The 19,038-nt window shown below is 38.3% G+C and overlaps 1 protein-coding gene across 4 annotated transcripts; it reads right to left on the bottom strand.

Annotated features, from left to right (window-relative positions):
- Positions 1-431: 431 nt before the first annotated feature.
- Esco2 (establishment of sister chromatid cohesion N-acetyltransferase 2) lies at positions 432-17,252 on the bottom strand. Of its 4 annotated transcripts, none has more exons than XM_034497682.2 (12): positions 17,138-17,247; positions 15,807-15,884; positions 14,082-14,877; positions 12,864-12,954; positions 11,375-11,429; positions 9,556-9,682; positions 8,187-8,318; positions 6,517-6,606; positions 5,951-6,091; positions 3,205-3,365; positions 1,705-1,860; positions 432-568 (listed from the first exon to the last, which is right to left on the bottom strand). In XM_034497682.2, exons 2-11 carry the CDS (start codon positions 15,869-15,871, stop codon positions 1,728-1,730), a joined length of 1,791 nt encoding a protein of 596 aa, XP_034353573.1. In that variant the 5' UTR covers positions 15,872-15,884; positions 17,138-17,247; the 3' UTR covers positions 432-568; positions 1,705-1,727. The 4 variants fall into 4 exon arrangements, with proteins under 4 accessions (XP_034353573.1, XP_076786943.1, XP_076786944.1 ...); XM_076930828.1 differs by lacking the exon at positions 432-568 and adding an exon at positions 594-723; XM_076930829.1 differs by lacking the exon at positions 432-568 and adding an exon at positions 598-680.
- Positions 17,253-19,038: the final 1,786 nt, after the last annotated feature.

Raw genomic sequence — 19,038 nt, 5'->3', positions numbered from 1 at the left:
CTTTCCACTGCTATACTCCTTAGGATATGTGGACTTACTGTTGTCCATAATAAATTTTTTACTATGGACTCAAATCACTTCATGTGGTACTTGCAGAAGCCTGGCTACCTGACTTGGATCCTTGGAAGGTAGGAGAGAAGTGACTCCCAAGGGTTGTTCTCTAAACCTCCTTGGAGGCACCTTGAAATGCATTCATGCACACTCACATACACTAGTAACAATCATAAAAACAATTGTATTTGATTTCTCCCAAGCCACTGAACAATGAAATGTTAATAAAATTTATAATAGAAGAAAACAACAGAGTGGATCAGCATGGCCAAGAGAAACGAAACCATGGAGGCCATAATGAAAGAGATACAGAGGCTGAGGCTAGAAAAGCACCTAAGTGGAAAAGAAAAGTGCCAAAGACAAGCTCAACCAAGTGGAGGAGCAGCAGATGCACCTCCTGAAATGCACGACCAAGTGGAGGAGCAGCAGATCACCTCCTGAAACGCATCGCCGACCTGACAGACATGGAGAAGACACTTGAGCAGGTGAAGAGCAGCTGATGTACCTCCAGAAGAAACTGAAACACATGGAGGAAGAACAGAACAGGGGCTCTGAGGTCCTGAAGAAGCAACAACAGGCAGAGAAGAAAGTCCCCCAGCATCTGGAGCACCGACTTCTCCTCCAGAGGTCTGTAATCAGAACAGATTCCCTTTTCTGGTGTTTCAGAAGACACTGATGACAGTGTACACATATAAATAAAATAAATAAAGGAAGAAAAAAAAGCAAAAAAAAAAAAAAAATTAAAACATTTAACCAGATTTTCTGCAGAAAATAGCATTAAAATGTTTGCATAATTATAATTTTAACACTTCCTCACTATTTTAGAAGTATTACAAATTAGATTAAAGATGAACCAATTTTACAACAAACAGTAATACAAAAAAGAAAAAATTTTTCCTTTATGTCTCATGCCAGGTATCAGTTAAATGACCTTTAAGAATTAAAGCAACCTGAATTTTCTGCTTTACAAATGAGTATCCAAATTCAGAAAATCTGAGTGCACTTAGGTGTACAAAGTATTCCATAAAATCATTATGTTCTTCGGCTCATTAGTCTGATTCATAACTTCAATTACCAGCATTTTCATGTAATAAAAAAAATCAGATAACAGTGCCAACCAATACTCTTTATTATTTTATAATAAGCATGCTTTTGATTCATTTTCTAAGGGATTATGGAATTATTTTATATAAGTTGATATGAGATAATAATTCCTGCTATCTTATTACAAATCAGAAACTCAAAATACTTTAAGTATTTTCAACTTAGCTGCTACAGTATGCTTTGTAAAGTAGGACTGCTACATAAGGAATTCAGGAATTATGATCATCGCTACATAAGGAATTCAGGAATTATCTCATGGCCTGTGTTTAGATTTGCCTCTACTGATGGAGCACGAGACAACCATGGTCTAAAAGCGTGTTCATGTGTTCCTTATAAAGTGGCCCAGTTTTTGCAAAAGCCACTTTGCTGTGAAGCTTTTCAGAATTAAGAATTCAGAGTGTATTCAAAGATTTTTTTCTTTGAATCCCAAACAATTCTCAACAAATTATCTAACACATGAAGAAAGCAACTAGTATGTATATATGTACAGTCTTATGATTTTCATTCTGATACTAATTAGTTTCTATCTAGCTGAACTTTTCCACATACCAGATTTGTGGTTGCAATTGGCTTTAGCTATGAAAATTATATACAAGGAAATTGGGGGTGTTGCAGTACTTGGTTGCAAATAATTTGCCATCTGGTGTTGGGTCAGAAAATGCAATTTCATTAGTGCTGAGGAAACAGCCAAACATGAAGCAATTCCTACAGGAAAAAAAAAAAAAGGGGGAAATATCATTTATCAACTAAAATTTTGGATTTCAATTAAACATTAATACAACAATACAAGCAACTGCCTTAAAACTACTATTATTTGATAACAAAATGCCTTAGATTTAAAGATAAGAAACTCAAAGGTCCCACAGAGTGAAAGGAATAAGAAAACCAAGAAACATAACCACTATACAATATGATCCTGCATTAAAAACAAAAACTAGTGAAGGGTATTTGAAGTAAGTGAGGAAAATGAAACCTGGACTACCAACAAGATAAAGATGATGCTGATAGTAAGTTTCTTGAACTTGACCATTCTGTGGTCATTTAAGAAAAATAAATGGGGGGTGTGTGTGTGAGGAGGGAGATAGAAGAAATGGCTTACTGATTAGTAGTACATATGTACTTGTGGTAATTTGAAAGAGAATGGCTCTATAGGTTCATATATTTGAATACTCAGTCCCTAGTTGGTAGAATTATTTGGGAAGGATGAGGAAGTGTGGCCTTGTTAGACAAGGAGTGTCAGTTTTGATATTTCAAAAGCCCATGCCATTTCCAGTTAGCTTTCTCTGACTCATGCTTGTGGATGAGATGTGAGCTTTCATGTACTGCTCTAGGACTGTGCCTTCCGGCCTGCTTACTGATTCTTATAGACAGTAACTTTCTAGAACCATGAGCTCCCAAATTAAATGCTTGTTTTTATAAGTTGCCTTGGTCATACTGTTTTGTCACAGTAATGTCTGTAACTGAAATAATACTGCTCTCACAGAGGACTAGAGTTTGGTTCCCAGTACTCATATTTGGCTCACAACTACCTGTAATTCCAGCTCCAAATCTGATATTCTCTTCTGGCCTTCAAACACTGCACCCACATGGCTTATACCCATACAGACATGTATACAAACACAGACATAAATAAAAACAAAGACAAAATGAGGGGGCATAGTAGTACATATTTGCAATTCTAGCAATTAAAGTAGAAGGCCAGTCAAGGCTAATACTAAGACCCTATCGCAACCATAAACCTCATCTTTAAAAAATCAACTAAAGAAAGAAAGGAAGAAAGAAAGAAAGAAAGGAAAGAAGGAAGGAAGGAAGGAAGGAAGGAAGGAAGGAAGGAAGGAAGGAAGGAATGAATGAATGAATTACACTTAAGCTTGCTATGGAATGTATATCTGGTATTTCCTTCTAGTGTTAACGTCTGCCTTAGTCTGACTTTGACAATATTTATAAAGAAATGTTTTAGCAAGATTCTGTTTTGCCTGTGAGCCAAGGAAGGTTCTGGGAAAGCTAACAAGTCATTGTTCAAGGTCTAAAGTTATTCTGTCTCCTTACCTGACAGTGTCAACAAGTCGTCTTGCAATGCGCTTTCTTCTTTTTAGTTTGAAGACCCATATTCTACTTATTCCACAAATAGCAGGTTCTGGTACATCTGAACACCGCCAAGCTCTAGAACATTCTTTAGTAGCACTTGGTTCTGACAGGACACGAAAGGCCTGCAATAACAAACAGAAGTGTCTAAAGCTAAAAAAACACACAGACAAGTTGACTTTTAAAAAGCAAACAAAAAATCCAAACTTTAAACAAAACCTGTGTATAGTTAATCTACAAAAAATATTTTGTTACTCCTTAAATCCTATTTATTTATACATCAGTGTTCTTTCTGCATGTATGTATATGCACTTGTGTACTTGATGTCTGCAGAAGTCAGAGAGGGTACTGGATCTCCAAGAACTGGAGTAACTAATGGTCATGAACCACAGGTTAAAATTAAACTAGAAACCTTCAGCACAGGAAAGGACACAATATGGGGAAAGACAACTTTGAAGAAAATATCTACAAATTACATATGTCAGAAGGCTACAGTCCAAAATATACAAGGAACTCACTGAATAGCAAGAAAATAACCCAAATTTTAAAATGGAACAATGGTCCAGCAAGATGGTTCAATAGGAAAAGCACTTACTGTACAACACTGACCTAAATTTCCTCCCAGATCTCACAGTGGAAGGAGAGAACCCACACATGCCACTCTCATAACATCACATACACAATAATAATACAAAGTGGGACAAGGGCCTGACTACACCTTCTGAAAAAGGATGTACAAGTGTCTCAGGGGTGTTTGAAGAAATGTTCACTATTATCATAGACAGGAATAAGAAAGTATCTCAGCACGTTGAAATGATTATTATGTAAAAGTAAAAAGTCTTGGGCAAAGTAGAGAACAAAGGGAATCCATGTGTACAGCTGGTGGGTGTGTAGTGGTCAGTAGTGGGAAGTCTCTCATACACACCAAAGTTAAAGTAACAAAAACCATGACTCAGTGCACCCACTTCAGGGTATGTCTCCAAAAGAAATGAGAAGTTAAAGATGTCTATGTTCACTGCAGCTTCACACACAAAATCTAGGGCATAAAATTAACTTAAGTGTCCATCAATGAATGAAATTAAACAGCGGAGGAAGCTCTATTCAACTATAAAATGAAATCTTGTCATCTGGGGCAAACGGATGGACCCACAGTACATGCCAATCAGCCATCACAAAATGGCAGGTCTTGCACAATCTAACAAATACAGAATCTGAAACTTGTCAATGTTTCATTTAGATATAATAAATCCTACCTAAGGCCTCCATATGTTTATTGTTTAATTGTATATATGCATCTATTTGCATCTATAGGGTTATAGTTAAGCTGTAGGTAAGCCACACCTGGTGGCACGGGCTTGAAACATGTACATGAGACAGAGAGAAGATCACAACTTCAAGGCCCACAGAATCAACTTGCAGAGAATTTCTTTCAAAAAGCACAACCTGCTGTTTTAATCTATGATGACATTATGAGTTAACTAAATCAAGACAGTTAATATTTTTATCATCATACATATTTTCCTATGAGGAAAACATTAAAGGTATAATTTCAATATTCTTCTTTCTTCTTCCTCCTCTTCCTCCATTATTGTTGTTTTTATTATTATTATTATTATTATTATTATTATTATTATTATTATTATTATTATTATTTTGAGACAGGATTTCCCTGTATAGCCTTGGCTACTCTGGAACTTGATATGTAGACAACGCTAGCCTGAAACTCAGAGATCTACCTGCCTTTGCTTCCCAAGTGCTGGAATCAAAGGTGTGTACCACCACTGCCTGGCTAACAACTTTCATGTACACACGTACACACACACGTACACACACACGTACACACACACACACACACACACACACAAACACACACACACAAAACCTGGGATCAAACTTTGAAACCTGTGGATGCTACCCAAATGTTCTACTGTTCCTTTGGGTTCTTTTGTTGTTAGTAAAAGTGGTTCCTTGGCATTCTTTCCCAGCACCAACTTTATTAAGGTATGACTGACAAATACTTAACACATTATTTGCTCTTTACTGATAATGCACACAAACTGCTTTTCTCTAACTTTTAGTAAGAAAACTGTTTTCTAGCCAGGCGCACACACCTTTAATCCTAGCACTTGGGAGGCAGAGGCAGGCGGATTTCTGAGTTCGAGGCTAGCCTGGTCTACAGAGTGAGTTCCAGGACAGTCAGGACTACACAGAGAAACCCTGTCTCAAAAAACCAAAAAACCAAAAAAAAAAAAGAAAAAAAAAAAAAAAAAAAAAAAAAAAAAAAAAAAAAAAAGAAAAGAAAAACTGTTTTCTAGAACACTGCTAAAGTAGATTGTAGGTGGGCATACAGACACACACCTTTAGTCCCAGACTTGGGAGGCAGAGGCAGGAAGACCTGAGTTCTAAGCTACCAGAGCTACAGACACTGCCTTTATAATAAATTAAATAAATAAATATTTTAAGTGAGAAATGAGTAATGATTATTTTGTTAAATATATCTGCTGAGCTGTGATGTAGTAACTTAGGTCTACAGATTCTTACATAAAAAAAAATCACTACATTTTTATACTCCCAGATAGGGAAATGGCTACACAAAAACAGACTTACTCTGTTTATGTTTATATTATAGACAAAATACTAAACGCAATGTAAGTGAACGAATTTAATTACAGTCAAAGACATTTAATAACATAAAAGGCACACAACACACCTGTTTGATGGGTTCTGCAATTAAACATCCAACTACTCTCTTTTCATCTATAAAGAGGAAGGTTTTGGTTTTGTTTGGATACATGGGAACAACCTGCTGGAAACCCAATTCCAGATCCACAAGTTCTTGGACATCTTCTACCTAAAAACGTTAAAAACCAGAAGGTGAATTTCTTTTAAAAATCACAACAAAAACTAAGTATGAAACATGATCACCAATCATTTAGCCTTTATCATCTCTATTTTCTAAAATTATATTCTCTCAAACTTATTTTAGAATTGATGCATACACCTGGTACTTAGGGAAAAAAATACTTTTAAAAGACACTCAGAATCCTAGCAGAGAGGAGGAGTCGGAGCCCCAGGCAGACTTGCTTTAGATTTGTATCATTCCTGTTGGCGACATTCAACTTAGGAAACAGAAGCAACACCAACAGAGAACAAACATCTGAGCCAGTATGAACACTTAAGCCCATGTAACAAGGAAGGCTGTTGGTACACTAGGAAAGCAGTTTACATTTCACTGATGCTTTTCTTAAGAGAGGAGAAAAACAATCCCATACATACCTTTTTGATAGCATAACTTGGATCATGTGGCAGGACCAACACGATCTTCCCATCCCAAAACTCTGCTACTACCCGTTCTCTTTTCCAGCCCTGAGAAAGCAGAAAACATTGTTAATTTATAAAGAGAACACATAAAATACTTTAGTTAGAACATGGCAGATGGTCAAGCAATGAATGACAAAAAATGCAAGATGGAGGTTCTGGCCTTGACTACCTATGGTGTAAACCAGTGGTTCTCAACCTATGGGTCAAGATCCTTTTCACAGAGGTCACAAGACCATCAGAAAGATCAGATACTTACATTCCAATCTGTAGCAGTAGCAAAATTACAATGAGGAAGTAGCAACAAAAAAAAAAACCTGTTGGGGGTTGCTCTGGTGCTGTTATGTACTCATATGCTAAATTCTGTACCACAAGATCCTGGTGGCCAAGTGCAAGTGAATTCTCACGTGCACCAACTTTTGTTGTGCAAAGTTTGCTCCTCAACAAAGTTAATTAGTTAATAAAGGCCTGTGATTGGGCAGTAGGGAGAGAAATATAGGACTTGAGAATGGAGTGAGGGGTGTGAGGCAAAACAAGAGAAAGAGAGAAAAGAAAGGGAGGAAGCCATCATCAGCACCTGGCCAGGAGAATCAGCAATAATGAGAGACACAAGGCTGGGATGTAAGTTAGAACAGCTCCAAACCTGCCAATCTAGGCTCACAGCTTGTAAATAAATACCACTCTGTATCTTTTATATGGCCTAACTAGAATTTATAATTTTTCTTACAATACTTTTGGTTTGGGGGTCACAATAACATGAGAAACCATATTAAAGAGTCACAGTGACTATTCTCTCCGCAGTGAATGGTACCCACTGCTGTTCAAAGGCTGAGAACAAGGTACTGATGAGCATTTAGCTCACTTATACCAATCCCTCCAAGGCTCAGACAACATCGCAGAGGAGAAAATATGAGAATGGAGGAAGAAGCTGGGGAGCTGTGAAGTGCCATCTTCTGGGTATGACTCAGCAACTATATTTCTGAACTCATAGCAGTTGTAGCCTGCACTGGACCTGAAGAAGACCTGCTAAACTATCTGATGTAGGCAGCTAGGCAGTAAGCCGAGTTCCAAGAAGTAGAAGAATATAAAGAGAAGATACAAATGGACTGGAGAGAGAGAGAGAGAGAGAGAGAGAGAGAGAGAGCCAGAGAGAGAGAGAGAATATCCTGCGGCTTGCATGCAAAATTTTTCCCTTCATGAATTCTACATAGGTTGTGAAATGTCTCCCACAAGTTAATGTATTTGAATACTTGTTCCCCTGCATATTCCCTTATAGCTCTGGGATTCCTATGCAGCCACATCTGGTGTAGCTAGCACTCTTATTCTCTAAACCTTTTCTACAGCCTGTTATGTTTGTTTTCTTAAGACAGTGTCTCACTCTTATAGCCCAAATTGACTGACTTGAAACTCATTATGTACCCAAGACTGAATCTGAACTCACAATGACCCTTATGCCTCAACCTCTTCCTAAATGCTGGGATCACAGGTGGGAGCTAACATGTACAGCTAGCTTCTACCACAAGCAATGAAATATTTATGGATATATAGATCTTTCAACAATTATGGTACAAATGCCTTCTTTCATACAGTTATACCTTCAGAACAAACTGAAAGACTTCTTGACTCACCACATATTTAATTCCTTCCAGAAATCTGTGGTGATATTGGAGATGTTGTATTTCATCTTCAGGGTTGGAAGCAGTATAGATCATGCCACAAGATTTACACATAGTTGTCCCAAAATGTTTCTGACCTGCGTCCTACAATTGAAGAACAACAAGCAAGCAAACAAAATCATAAACCCAAAGAACTGGGTCAATAATAGACGTTCTTTAGGAAGGGCTCACATAAAAGACCAAGAAAAAGAAAAGGCTTCATTTCAAACAAAAGGGATAACATTCTGTATTATTCATAGTGGTTTTTGCCTTAAGTCATCTGGAGTGTTAAATTCTTTATCTGTAGTTATTAAATTCTTTGCCTCAAGAGTTGATACAGCTCTATGAATTCCACTCTCATAAAACATTGTTTTTAATGTCATTGAAAATACTAGATTCTGAATTATTATTTAAGACAGTGATTGGCAGTTTTTCTATGAAAAGGTAGAATACTTTAGGCTTTTCATACCACGTGTGATCTGCCACTGTTGTATTTGAATACTTGGTGCATGGTTGGTAGCTGTTTTAGGAGATTATGGAACCTTAAGGAGGAGCAGCCTCCCAGGAGGAAATCCGTTATTGGGGGGCAGGCTCTGAAAGCTTATAGACTACTTCTTGCTGTTGTCTCTGCTTCCTGTTGAGGCTAAAAATGTGACTGACCAACTTTCCACTCAATGGCTGCCCATTATGTTTTCCTTATTATGATGCCTTCCCTTCTGGAACCAGAAGCCAAAATAAACTTCCTTCTATAAGTCATGGTAGTTTATGTACCAATAAAAAGTTAACTAATATAGTTATATATTCTTCTCTTTGCTTCAAAACTTCTAAAGCCTGGCTTGGAGGCACAGGCTTATAATTACAGCTGCCTCAGAGGTGGAGGTAGGAGGATTTAGAGTTCAAGGCCAGCTTGGACAACTCAGTGAGATTCTTCCTCGAAGCTAAAAGCCTCTGGAGTACAACGTAGCTTAGCGGCAGAGCCTTACCTATCCGTGAATGAGACCATCAGGCTCAAGTCCTACAACCATAAACAAAACCACATAAAAAAACATTAACTACACTTTTCAACTCACAGATTATAGAACTGAATCCAGTCTACAGCCACGGTTTGCTAAACTTAGTTCTAATTTAATGTTGCTATTTCCACTGCATCTTTTGTTGATCAAGAATTTTCTTACCTGAAAACAGGCCAAATACTAGCACTGCCCAAAACTATGAGCTCCAAAGTACTGTCTAGCTTTGAATGCTACCACAACAAAACTGGCGATTACAAACTTGGAAATCTATAAGCCAAGATAACCATTCTAAAAGGCTGACTGCACGTGCTGTGTGTAAATTTACTCACAATGATGAACTGGTCTTTTCCTCCTTTATTTGTATCTCTGGAATTAATATTTTTCTGTACATTTGTCTGTTTCAAGAAGTTAGTACATGTAGTGGATCCCACAGAAGACTGTTCTTCAGGTGGAGACCTGGAAAGAGAAAGTTAGTAAATATGGAACAGTGAAAAACCCTAGAGGCCCCAGAAATAATCACGTACTCAAAGGAACGTAATGAGTAAATTCAGAGTAAATTAAGACTCAAATCCAGATCTGACTTAAAGCCAAAGAACTTTCCTCTGTAGTATTAGACACACATATAAAGAATTGCTCTGGAAGTTAACGGCACTTTAAAAATTGACTTTTCTTTCTTAGGACAATATCTACCCACTTAAGTATAAAGAAATTCCTAAGCAGATATTAATGTTGAATCTTACAACCCAAGGCAGGCATAGTCACCAGCATATAAGGATCCAGCAACATGTTACTTGGGCACTTAAGTGAGAAATCCTGACTCAAAGTACAGTGGCAGCTCCTTAGAATATCACCCAGGGTGACCTCTGGCTTCCATAGGCTTGTGTATGTATGAACACAAGTGCCCACATCAATGTATACACACATACATACATACATACATACACACATACACACACACATACACACACACACACAAACACACACGGGTAGGGGTCGGAGGGACTAGGTTCAAAATTTCTTTTCTGAATACCTAATCATTTAACAACAAATGGGTGAAGAAAAAAAATCAATGTTTTTTTTTTTTTTAGCAAAATGTTCAGACAAAACTTAGACCTTCTACTTGTCACATTCTCTACCTACACACACCACTTCCCCATTATATTATGTGTTGGCAGCCGACTCCTAGCAGAAAGCGGCTATCATCTTTGCAGCCATCTCGAACCATATACCCTGAACAAGAGACTTGCTTTTCAACAGCCTACAAGAGCTGAGCACACTCTGATAAACATCTTGTTTATTCCACATAATCTTGTTTGGCTATTTAGTGCCCCCAGATGCAAGGCGCACGTGGTAAAGTGTCTTCAGCTGTATTCCCCTGCTTGTCCACAGAGGCAAGGCACATGGTAAAGTGTATATATGCCCATGATTTAAGGAAACTTGAGACTTGATCAGACCCTCTGTCTTGTTTCCATTCTTCGAGTCTCTTCCGTTCCTACTCTCTCTCTTGCTAGACCCTGACCCGCAGACCAGAGCAGCAGCTCAGGCCTGGACACAGTGGCCCCCAAGCCAGGCAGTGTGGGCCTCGACAAGGATGAGTGTCAGTTATGACTTAGAACAGCACTAAACTACTATTACTTCTCTGGTCACAATTTCTCCCTTCTGTAAAATGGAACCTACTAGTACCTATATCATGAGTATAAATGTTCATTAAAATTTAGTTATTGTTAATATATTGTCAACTATGGGAGGAAATAAAACCCAATGGGCTTTTGATTCAAATGTGAATTCTATTTCTGGCCCCAGCACTAACTGTGCAATGGTGGCTAAATTCCTCAGTTTCCTCAGATGAATGATTACAATTATAACAATACTAATCATGTTTACCTTCTAGATTGTCTGAGGATCTTTAAGTGAAATAATAAACTAATTACTACAGGCTAGGTACTATGTAATAATGTAACAATTATTTTACTCAAGTCCACGAAGATCTATTCCATTTGTATAAAAAGAGACACTAATCTCATCTTCTATTCTCAATATTATTATTTCCCCTTAGTGGTAAAGAAAAAAAAAGATAGCATTATATGAGAGAAAAAGAAACCTATATAATTAATAAAATTAGAACATTAAAGCAAAAATAATTCCTACCTTTTTGTGTTCACTGAAGAAACACTGAAGATGGGATAGATAGACTCTGGAGAAACTGTTAGGGGGAAATGCAGCAGAAGGTTGCATTATTGAATAAAATCTGAGCTCTGACTCATAAGACTCTGAAGGTTAATAAGAACAAAAAATTTACACTGCTTGACTTCAAGAGTCAACCATAACTAAGACAGTACAAACTACCAGAAAGAGACAGATAGGTCAATGGAACAAAAGAGATCAGAAACTGACCAAAACAAATAAAGCAATGATTTTGGTAGAGACAAAGATAGTCTTTAGGGCACCCAGTCAAAATGGATCACCAATCAAAATGTAAATGATGTGGTATGGTGTTGGTGCTGATGCATGCCTTTGAGAGGGCATGCCTAGCACTTGAAAAGCAGGTGGATCTCAGAGAGTTCAAGGGCAGCCTGGTTTACAAAAGAAACCCTGTCTTAAAAGGGAAAAAAAAAAAAAAAAGATAAATACTGGATTAGAAATGTCAGTGTGTACTGGTGCTAAAGCATGAAGAGGAAGACTCATAGGAACAACTCCCCATGCTCTACAGTCATGTTTGGAGAGAGGGCCTTGGAGCAAGGGCACTCTAGTAACAATTATACTCAGACACTGCCCAGATCTTAACTTCCAATAAAAGGAGTCAAGGTTCTATGGAGAAATTGCTGGTTTTAGGGCTAGAGCAAGGGAAATAACGAATGAGTCCAAAGCATAAGAAACTAAGATAGTGCTCAAAAAACAAAGATGAGACATGCCAAAGGGAATTAAGCTGAAACAACCCTCATGATCAAAACAGAATCATTCCAACAATAAAAATCTATTGGATTTAAATGCAAAAAATAAGCATTCACTTATCCATAGTGACACATACCCATGAGGTCATTGGTTTAAGTGAGGGAATAAAGAGATAAATGTGAGAGGGTCTAACTCCCTAGAGAGCATAGTAGGGTTAAGATGCCTCAGCAGGCAAATTTCCTGAGGTGGAAGACTGATCAACCCATAGAATATAAAAACAAAAACAGCAAGATGTAGAGTTTGGTGCCTGTAATCCCAGTACTCCTATGGAGTTAGAGAGAATCATCAGAAACCACAGGCTAGTAGTGGGAATACAGAAAACACAAACAAGAGACCCTGACTAAACACAGTAGAAACAAGAAAAGCCACTCCAGAAAGTTGTCCTCTGACCTCCACACATGAACCTCGCCATAAGAGAGCTTGGGAAATAGAAATAGTCAGAGATTACCTAAGGCTAAATGTTTCCTTTGTCTGAAGTTTTAACCTAAAAGCCCCTTTCCAACTTTTCAAAACATACTGCTTTACCATAGACTACAATTCCCCAGAGATAAACAGACATTAATAATAGGCACAATAATTTTTAAGAAGGCCTAGAAAATATTAGTATATGTAAAAGCTCATATGATATCACAATGAAGCACTGTTACAAACTGCTAGGGTAATTAATGCAAGTTTTCTTACTTACTTGTCTTGTTCTCATCAAGTGAATTCTCTGAAGGAAAATTATGTTTATCAAGTTTACATTCCTTCGAAGAAACTACTGCACCTGAGGAATTCTAACAATAATAAACAGGTTAACAGAAATAAAGAAAATCCCTAATCCTTAGTTGTATTTCCTTCAAGTGAACAAATCTCAACACATCATGTGTAATACTTCATAACATGACTTGTCAAGTTTTCAATCTATTTGAAAATTTCCTCTGCATTCATTGAATATGGTTCATCTTTTAAACATCAGAGAACAGACATAGAAACTGCAATACTTGTAAAAATGCATGCTTCAAGGGTTGGAGAGATAGCACAGTGGTTAAGAGAGCTCTAGCTGCAATTCTAGACAGGTTTCGTTCTCTGCACCTACTTAATGGTTCAACTGTCTGTAGCTCCAGTTCCAGGGAATCCAGTTCCCTCTTTTGGTACTCATACACACATGCACATACTTATCGACAGGCAAAACACTCATACACATTAAAGCTAATAATAAATCTTTTAAAAAAAATGTATGCTTACAGATGGAGATGGTATAAAGAAAATATATACCATTCTTTTCATTATAATGAAATTAACTTTTAAAAGCTAGCAAAAATGGAAAAAAAAATCAAACTTTCTCTTAAACTAGTAAGGGAAACAAATTCTCATCATAAACTTAAGACTGGTAGTTTAGGTTGGTAACACTCCTGCTGTGCAGAATAAGGACCCAAGTTGGACCCCAGCATCAGTTTGTGCTTGCAATCCCTGGGCCAGGGAAGAAAAGGCAGGCAGCACAGTTGAATCCTGGGCTAATGAAGAGCCCCTGTCTCAAAAAAAAAAAATCCAAGGTCGATAAATAGCACCTGAGAAACACTTGCCCACTGACCTCTCTCTGCAGTGAATAATAGAAACCACATTCTGAAAGTCATTAGAGGAAGTTTTGTCCATAACAGTTTCTACAATTTAATAGTAGCAGAGAAACTACATTCTTCCTGCTAACATTCCAGAACATACCACCTAAAGCCAAAGAAGAAACCACATTTTTTTTCTACCCATCTTTAACTTTATACTTTCTGGTTTTATAAAGGTGGCTTTCCAAACTATAAAGAAAATCAAATTTCATTCACTTATGTGATCTACATACTTATATACACATAATTTATATCTAAGCATAATTAAATGGCCAGTCGTTCTTAAATGATACATTTAGCTTTACCTTTTTCAGTTTCTCTTCATTTTTACTTCTTGCATCCTGTAGCTCAACATTCGATTTCCCATCCACTAACAAGGACTTTGGTACTTGCTTTGCCTCTGGAGCATCTTCAGTGACCTCTGGTTCATTTTTCTGCAAAAGTATTGGTAATGGCTTATCTTCCAGACGTGACTTTTTAGGAGAGCTTCTTTTCCTAACAAAAAACGCTGCTCCACCTTGAAGTGTAACTTGTGGTTTTATTTTCCGGCTTAGAACCCGAGGAGGAGAATTTGGATGATTTTCTGCTGGAAAACAACTGTTTTCTTTGTCCACAACCGGCTTATAGGTCACTTGATTTGGCTTGGAATTTTTCAGGCTTCTTGATATGGACTTGATGTGCTTATAATTTGATTGATATTTAGCAGTTAAACTCTTCTGGGGTTTTTTATTCTTCTTAGTACAGACTGGTTTTTTCTGAATATTTTCTGTCACACTGGGAAAAGGTTTATCTCCATTTTTAGTTGCTAGACAAATAGATCTGCACTCTCTTATCAACTTCCTCTCGAGTGGATTGAGGTAGTGCTTATCTTTATTGTAGAAAGATACAGTAGACACAGCTGGTTTAAATAATGAGCCGTAGTTTGCAAATGACAACCTATTATTTTCAGTTGTTTTGAGTGGACTTGAAGTGAAATGGCATTGGTGGGAGCAAGACTCGTCTTCCTTTTGAAAACTGCTTTGACAATTATGTTTCTTATTAGGCGATGCAACAAGATTTTCAGTAAATTTTAATTTGCTTGATGAAATATCTGTTAATAGGCTACAAAATGAAAAGAAGAAAATTCCTTGGTAAGTTTGTGGATCTTTTTCAAAATTTACTTACATCCACTAGTAAATTTCTCCTACTTGTCATAAAAATAATACATCCCATTTGACACATTATCAGAATCCTCAAATTCTGTCTTTATTAAATCATTTAAATATATTTCTAATATATATATATATATCATTCATAAGCTGGGCAGGGTGGCACACACCTTTAATCCCAGCACTCTGGAGGCAGAGGAAGGAGGAACTCTGAGTTGGAGGCCAGGCCAGCATGATTTATATGAGATTCAGGACAACAAAAATTAGATAGAGTCCCTGTCTCAAAAACAAACAGATAACACTCATAAAAGCAAACAGTGTTTACAAAGAAACTTTGATATACAAGTAAGTGTATTTCAAAATCGATTTCTCTGTCTAGGCTATATAAAAATGATCCCATACTAGGTCCGGGCATGGTGCTACTTACCTTTAATCCCAACAACTCAGGAGGCAAAGGCAAGAAGATCTCATTTAGCTCGAGGCCAACCTGGTATTAAATAGTTAAGACTGTTACAATAAACAAAACAAAATGCCAAAGGGCTGGAGGGATAGCTTAGCTGTTAAAAGCAATGGCTGTTCTTCCAGAGGACCCGGATCTTATTCCCTGCACATGGTCCCTCACAAACAGTCTAACTTCAGTCTCTGTATGGGCATTGCACATATGTGGTAAACAGACATAAATGCAGACAAAACACTCACATGCATCAAATAACTTTTTTAAAAAGACATATAAATTATTCTACATGTATTTTTCCCAATTTGCTACTAAAATACCCTATGATAAATTTTCTGTAATAGATTATCTTCTATAAGAAAATCTAGTCTCTGGCAAGACTGGAGTTTTCTTTCTTAAAGAGTTCATATGTATAGGTTAAGACTTACTTATCATCATTGTCAGCATTCAGTGTATGTCGCTTCCTCTTCCTTGGAGTAAAAGTTGCCATCATCTTAACTAAATTCCTAAAGGCAATAAATATGTCAGTTATAATAATCAAAGTCATCAAGTGGATAGAAAATGCACTATGTCAAAAACTGTATTTTAAAAATCTGGATTCCAAATAAGTGATTGCAAATAAATACCCAAGGGAAAATTTCTTTTTGAGATAGTGCTTCACATAGTAGAGGTTAGCCTCAAATTCAAGCTCATTCACTCTGTTGTCAAGGATAAACTTGAACTTTTGAGCTTTCCAGCACTGGAATCACAGGCTAAGCCACCAGGTCTGGCTCCAAGAAACAGATTAAGAAAAACAGCAACGACCAAACACACACACACACACACACACACACACACACACACACACACACACACACACTATAACCCCAAAGAATGCCCCCCCCCAAAAAAAACCAAAACCTAGTCAGGTGTGAGGGTGCTAATGGGAGGCCAAGGCAAAGTGATCCTGAGTTTGAGGACAGCCTGGGATATAGGGGCCTCAAAAAAAAAAAAAAAAAAAAAAAAAAGTAAAGCAGTAAACTATTTATCAGAGAGTTAAACAGTGATAAAGGAAGGGAAGGAGGGTAGCTTGGGGAAATACTGTGCTACAGTAGATGAGAGCAGGGAAACCTAGGGCTGCTGTTCTAGCTGAAAGGTGAGCCTACTAAGGAGGCCAGGAGGACCCTAGTTAGGGGTACACTTTAATTAATCACTTCAAGATTTAGCACTCCTGGTAGGCCTTCTTTGGCACTGCCCTCCTTACACACTGCCCGCGGATGGATGCTTTTGTCCCCATGTCAACGCTATGCCATGTCTCCTCCATATTCCACTTAGCACACTTTCTGACTAACCAACCATCTTCACAGCTTGCACGTTCAGTGAAGGCACAGCCTGTTCGGACCTTACTGGAAATCTGAGCTGGTAGGGTGAGAAGGACAGTCCTCCTCACAGGTCCCAGTTGGGCTCGCTTGCAGGAGCTCCCTTATTTTTGAACGACCCTGACCTCACTAGGCAGCTCCTGAGGAGACACAGCAGGCAAGCCTCGTCCCTTAGGGAGATAATTCTAGAATGTTCTTTCCTTCCTTTTCCCTTCCTTCGGAAAGGATATGTCAGTCCCGCAGAAAACCACAAGCGCGACCTCTAAGCCAAACAGAAAGTCTACGGGCAACAGAGAAGACCTCTCCAGGCTGCGTTAGAGAGAAGCTGGCACACGGAGCACGAGCCCCGCGTGAGAAGCAGGTGGCGTGCCACATTCAAGGCCCTTACCCCGTAATATTACCTTCGTTCCTCAGGCTCCCTCTGGACCCGCGTCCACGTCTACGGGGGAACCCACGGAAAGACCTCTGCACCTCAGCAAGCGTACAACTCTGCTCACAGGAGCCGGCGCTCTGCCCGTGTGTTCAAATAAACGCGCGCTACTAGAGACTAACGCTGCTGCGTTCTGATTCGTCGCTGCTCGGCGCTCCCTAGAGCCTGCGCCGTGATTGGCTTCCCGTTAGTCCTTGCCCCGCCCTCCGGCGAGAAGGTCCCCAAGATTCTCCCGCCCTTGAAAGGCAAAGCTGGTGGGGGGCGGGGGGAGGAGGTAATGGGGGGGGGGAGGAATGGGTGGAGGAAAAAGGAAGCCACACCTCCTAAAATCCTGCAACAACTTCTGTCTTCAGACTGCCGCCCTATGAAAGTGCATTCTGGGAATTGTAGTTTGTGGATCAGCTGACTGCGAAGTCAAAATCTGAGGCAGTTTGGTGTAAACGCCTAACATAAAGTGATATCTCCAAGACATTGGAGGCTCTTATTTTTCATATTTGAAGCCCTATTGTTGGTTTTGCGTTTTTAGAAAAAACAGTAAAATTTTAGGTTTCCATTTTACTACTTTATTATTCAAATTATAGTGTGAATGTTCGCTAAATTCTGTTAGATACTTTATATATATTTTAAAGATTTTATTTTTTGACTATGTGCATGTCTGTGAGTATTTGTATGTGAGTGCAGATACCAGCATAGGTCGGAGGAGTTGGATTCCCTGGATCAAGTTTTAAACAGTTATAGGCCACCAAATGTGGGTGCTAGGAATTGAACTCAGGTCCTCTACAAGAGTACGTTAATAGCTGAGCCCAATCTCTTGAGCTGGATGCTTTACATATTTTATTTCACGTACTCCTCACACAATCTATGAACTTTGTATTATCATTCCTCCTTTACAGAAAATGAAAATGAAGGCCTGAACACAATTGCTATTTATAAGGAAGGCCTGTGACAGTCCAACCCAGCACTGCTTATATCAAGTATCTTTTGGCAAGCAGAAATGTTCTTAAAACACTCACAGGCTTTTAAGGAATTATCAGTGTCTAGTAGTCTTGGACACATGTTTAGTTCTAAATAAGTATGAATGATGCCCTTCTTCATAGAACAAAGCTGGCCAGAATGAATTGACAAATGACTAACAGATACTGTTGGCTATTTTCAGGCATCACAAATGGGTCAGTTTCTGTGTTACAAGCCAGAATAAAGGTTTCCATTAGGCAATGGTAGAAGAGTATGTTTTGTTGAGGGAGATGTCTTTGAAACTGAGGCCTCACTACTCCGAACTCTGTTACAACTCTGTCTCCTGAGTTCTAGAATCCTGACTGTAATAGTGTCCAGACCTTAACAGAACTGACTCCATGATGAAAGTGTCAGTCAGGCTATAAAACTCAGCACATAGACAGTACCACTTGCCAATATGAAAACAAAGGCCTAGTCCATCAGAGTCCATAGTTCTGGGAAAGTCTCTAAAATGTACTAACCTTGCTTTTTGGCTTCTGTAGTTCTTGTTAACTGAAGAATGTCAAACCAGAACGTGTGTGTGTGTGTGTTTAAAAGCTTCCCCTGAGAAAGACTGAGAAAATATTATACTGGAATCCCAAACAGCCAGTGTAGTATCTGCCCAGCTAAAAGAGACTTTCTGTCAGCTTAAACCCATGTTGGAGCAGTCTTCTCTAGAGGATACTCCATAACATTGACCAGCACCAGGAGACCCAGAATAATAGTCGGTTTTGTAAAGTAAAAGAACCAGAACAATAGGAGAAAGTGGTTAGTAAGAGGCTATGGCTAGTTTCTTCTTTTGAAAGAATTAAAGCCAAAGAGGGGACTTTTTTTTTTTTTTAAATCATGCAGGTTCTACTTGACTAGAATTTCCTGTTT

This window comes from Arvicanthis niloticus, chromosome 3, assembly GCF_011762505.2.
Source record: "Arvicanthis niloticus isolate mArvNil1 chromosome 3, mArvNil1.pat.X, whole genome shotgun sequence".
Classification (NCBI taxonomy): Eukaryota; Metazoa; Chordata; class Mammalia; order Rodentia; family Muridae; genus Arvicanthis; species Arvicanthis niloticus.
The sequence above is the reverse complement of the archived record's forward strand: the minus strand, read 5'-3'. Positions and strand labels throughout refer to the sequence as shown.

Coding starts and splice junctions, on each gene's coding strand:
- Esco2 (XM_034497681.2), bottom strand. CDS start 15,871: ATGATGGCAACTTTTACTCCAAGGAAGAGGAAGCGACATACACTGAAT. Junction 8,319..9,555: donor GAAAAGACCAGTTCATCATT/GTGAGTAAATTT, acceptor CTTCAATTGTAG/GACGCAGGTCAGAAACATTT. Junction 6,092..6,516: donor CAAGTTATGCTATCAAAAAG/GTATGTATGGGA, acceptor TAACGTTTTTAG/GTAGAAGATGTCCAAGAACT.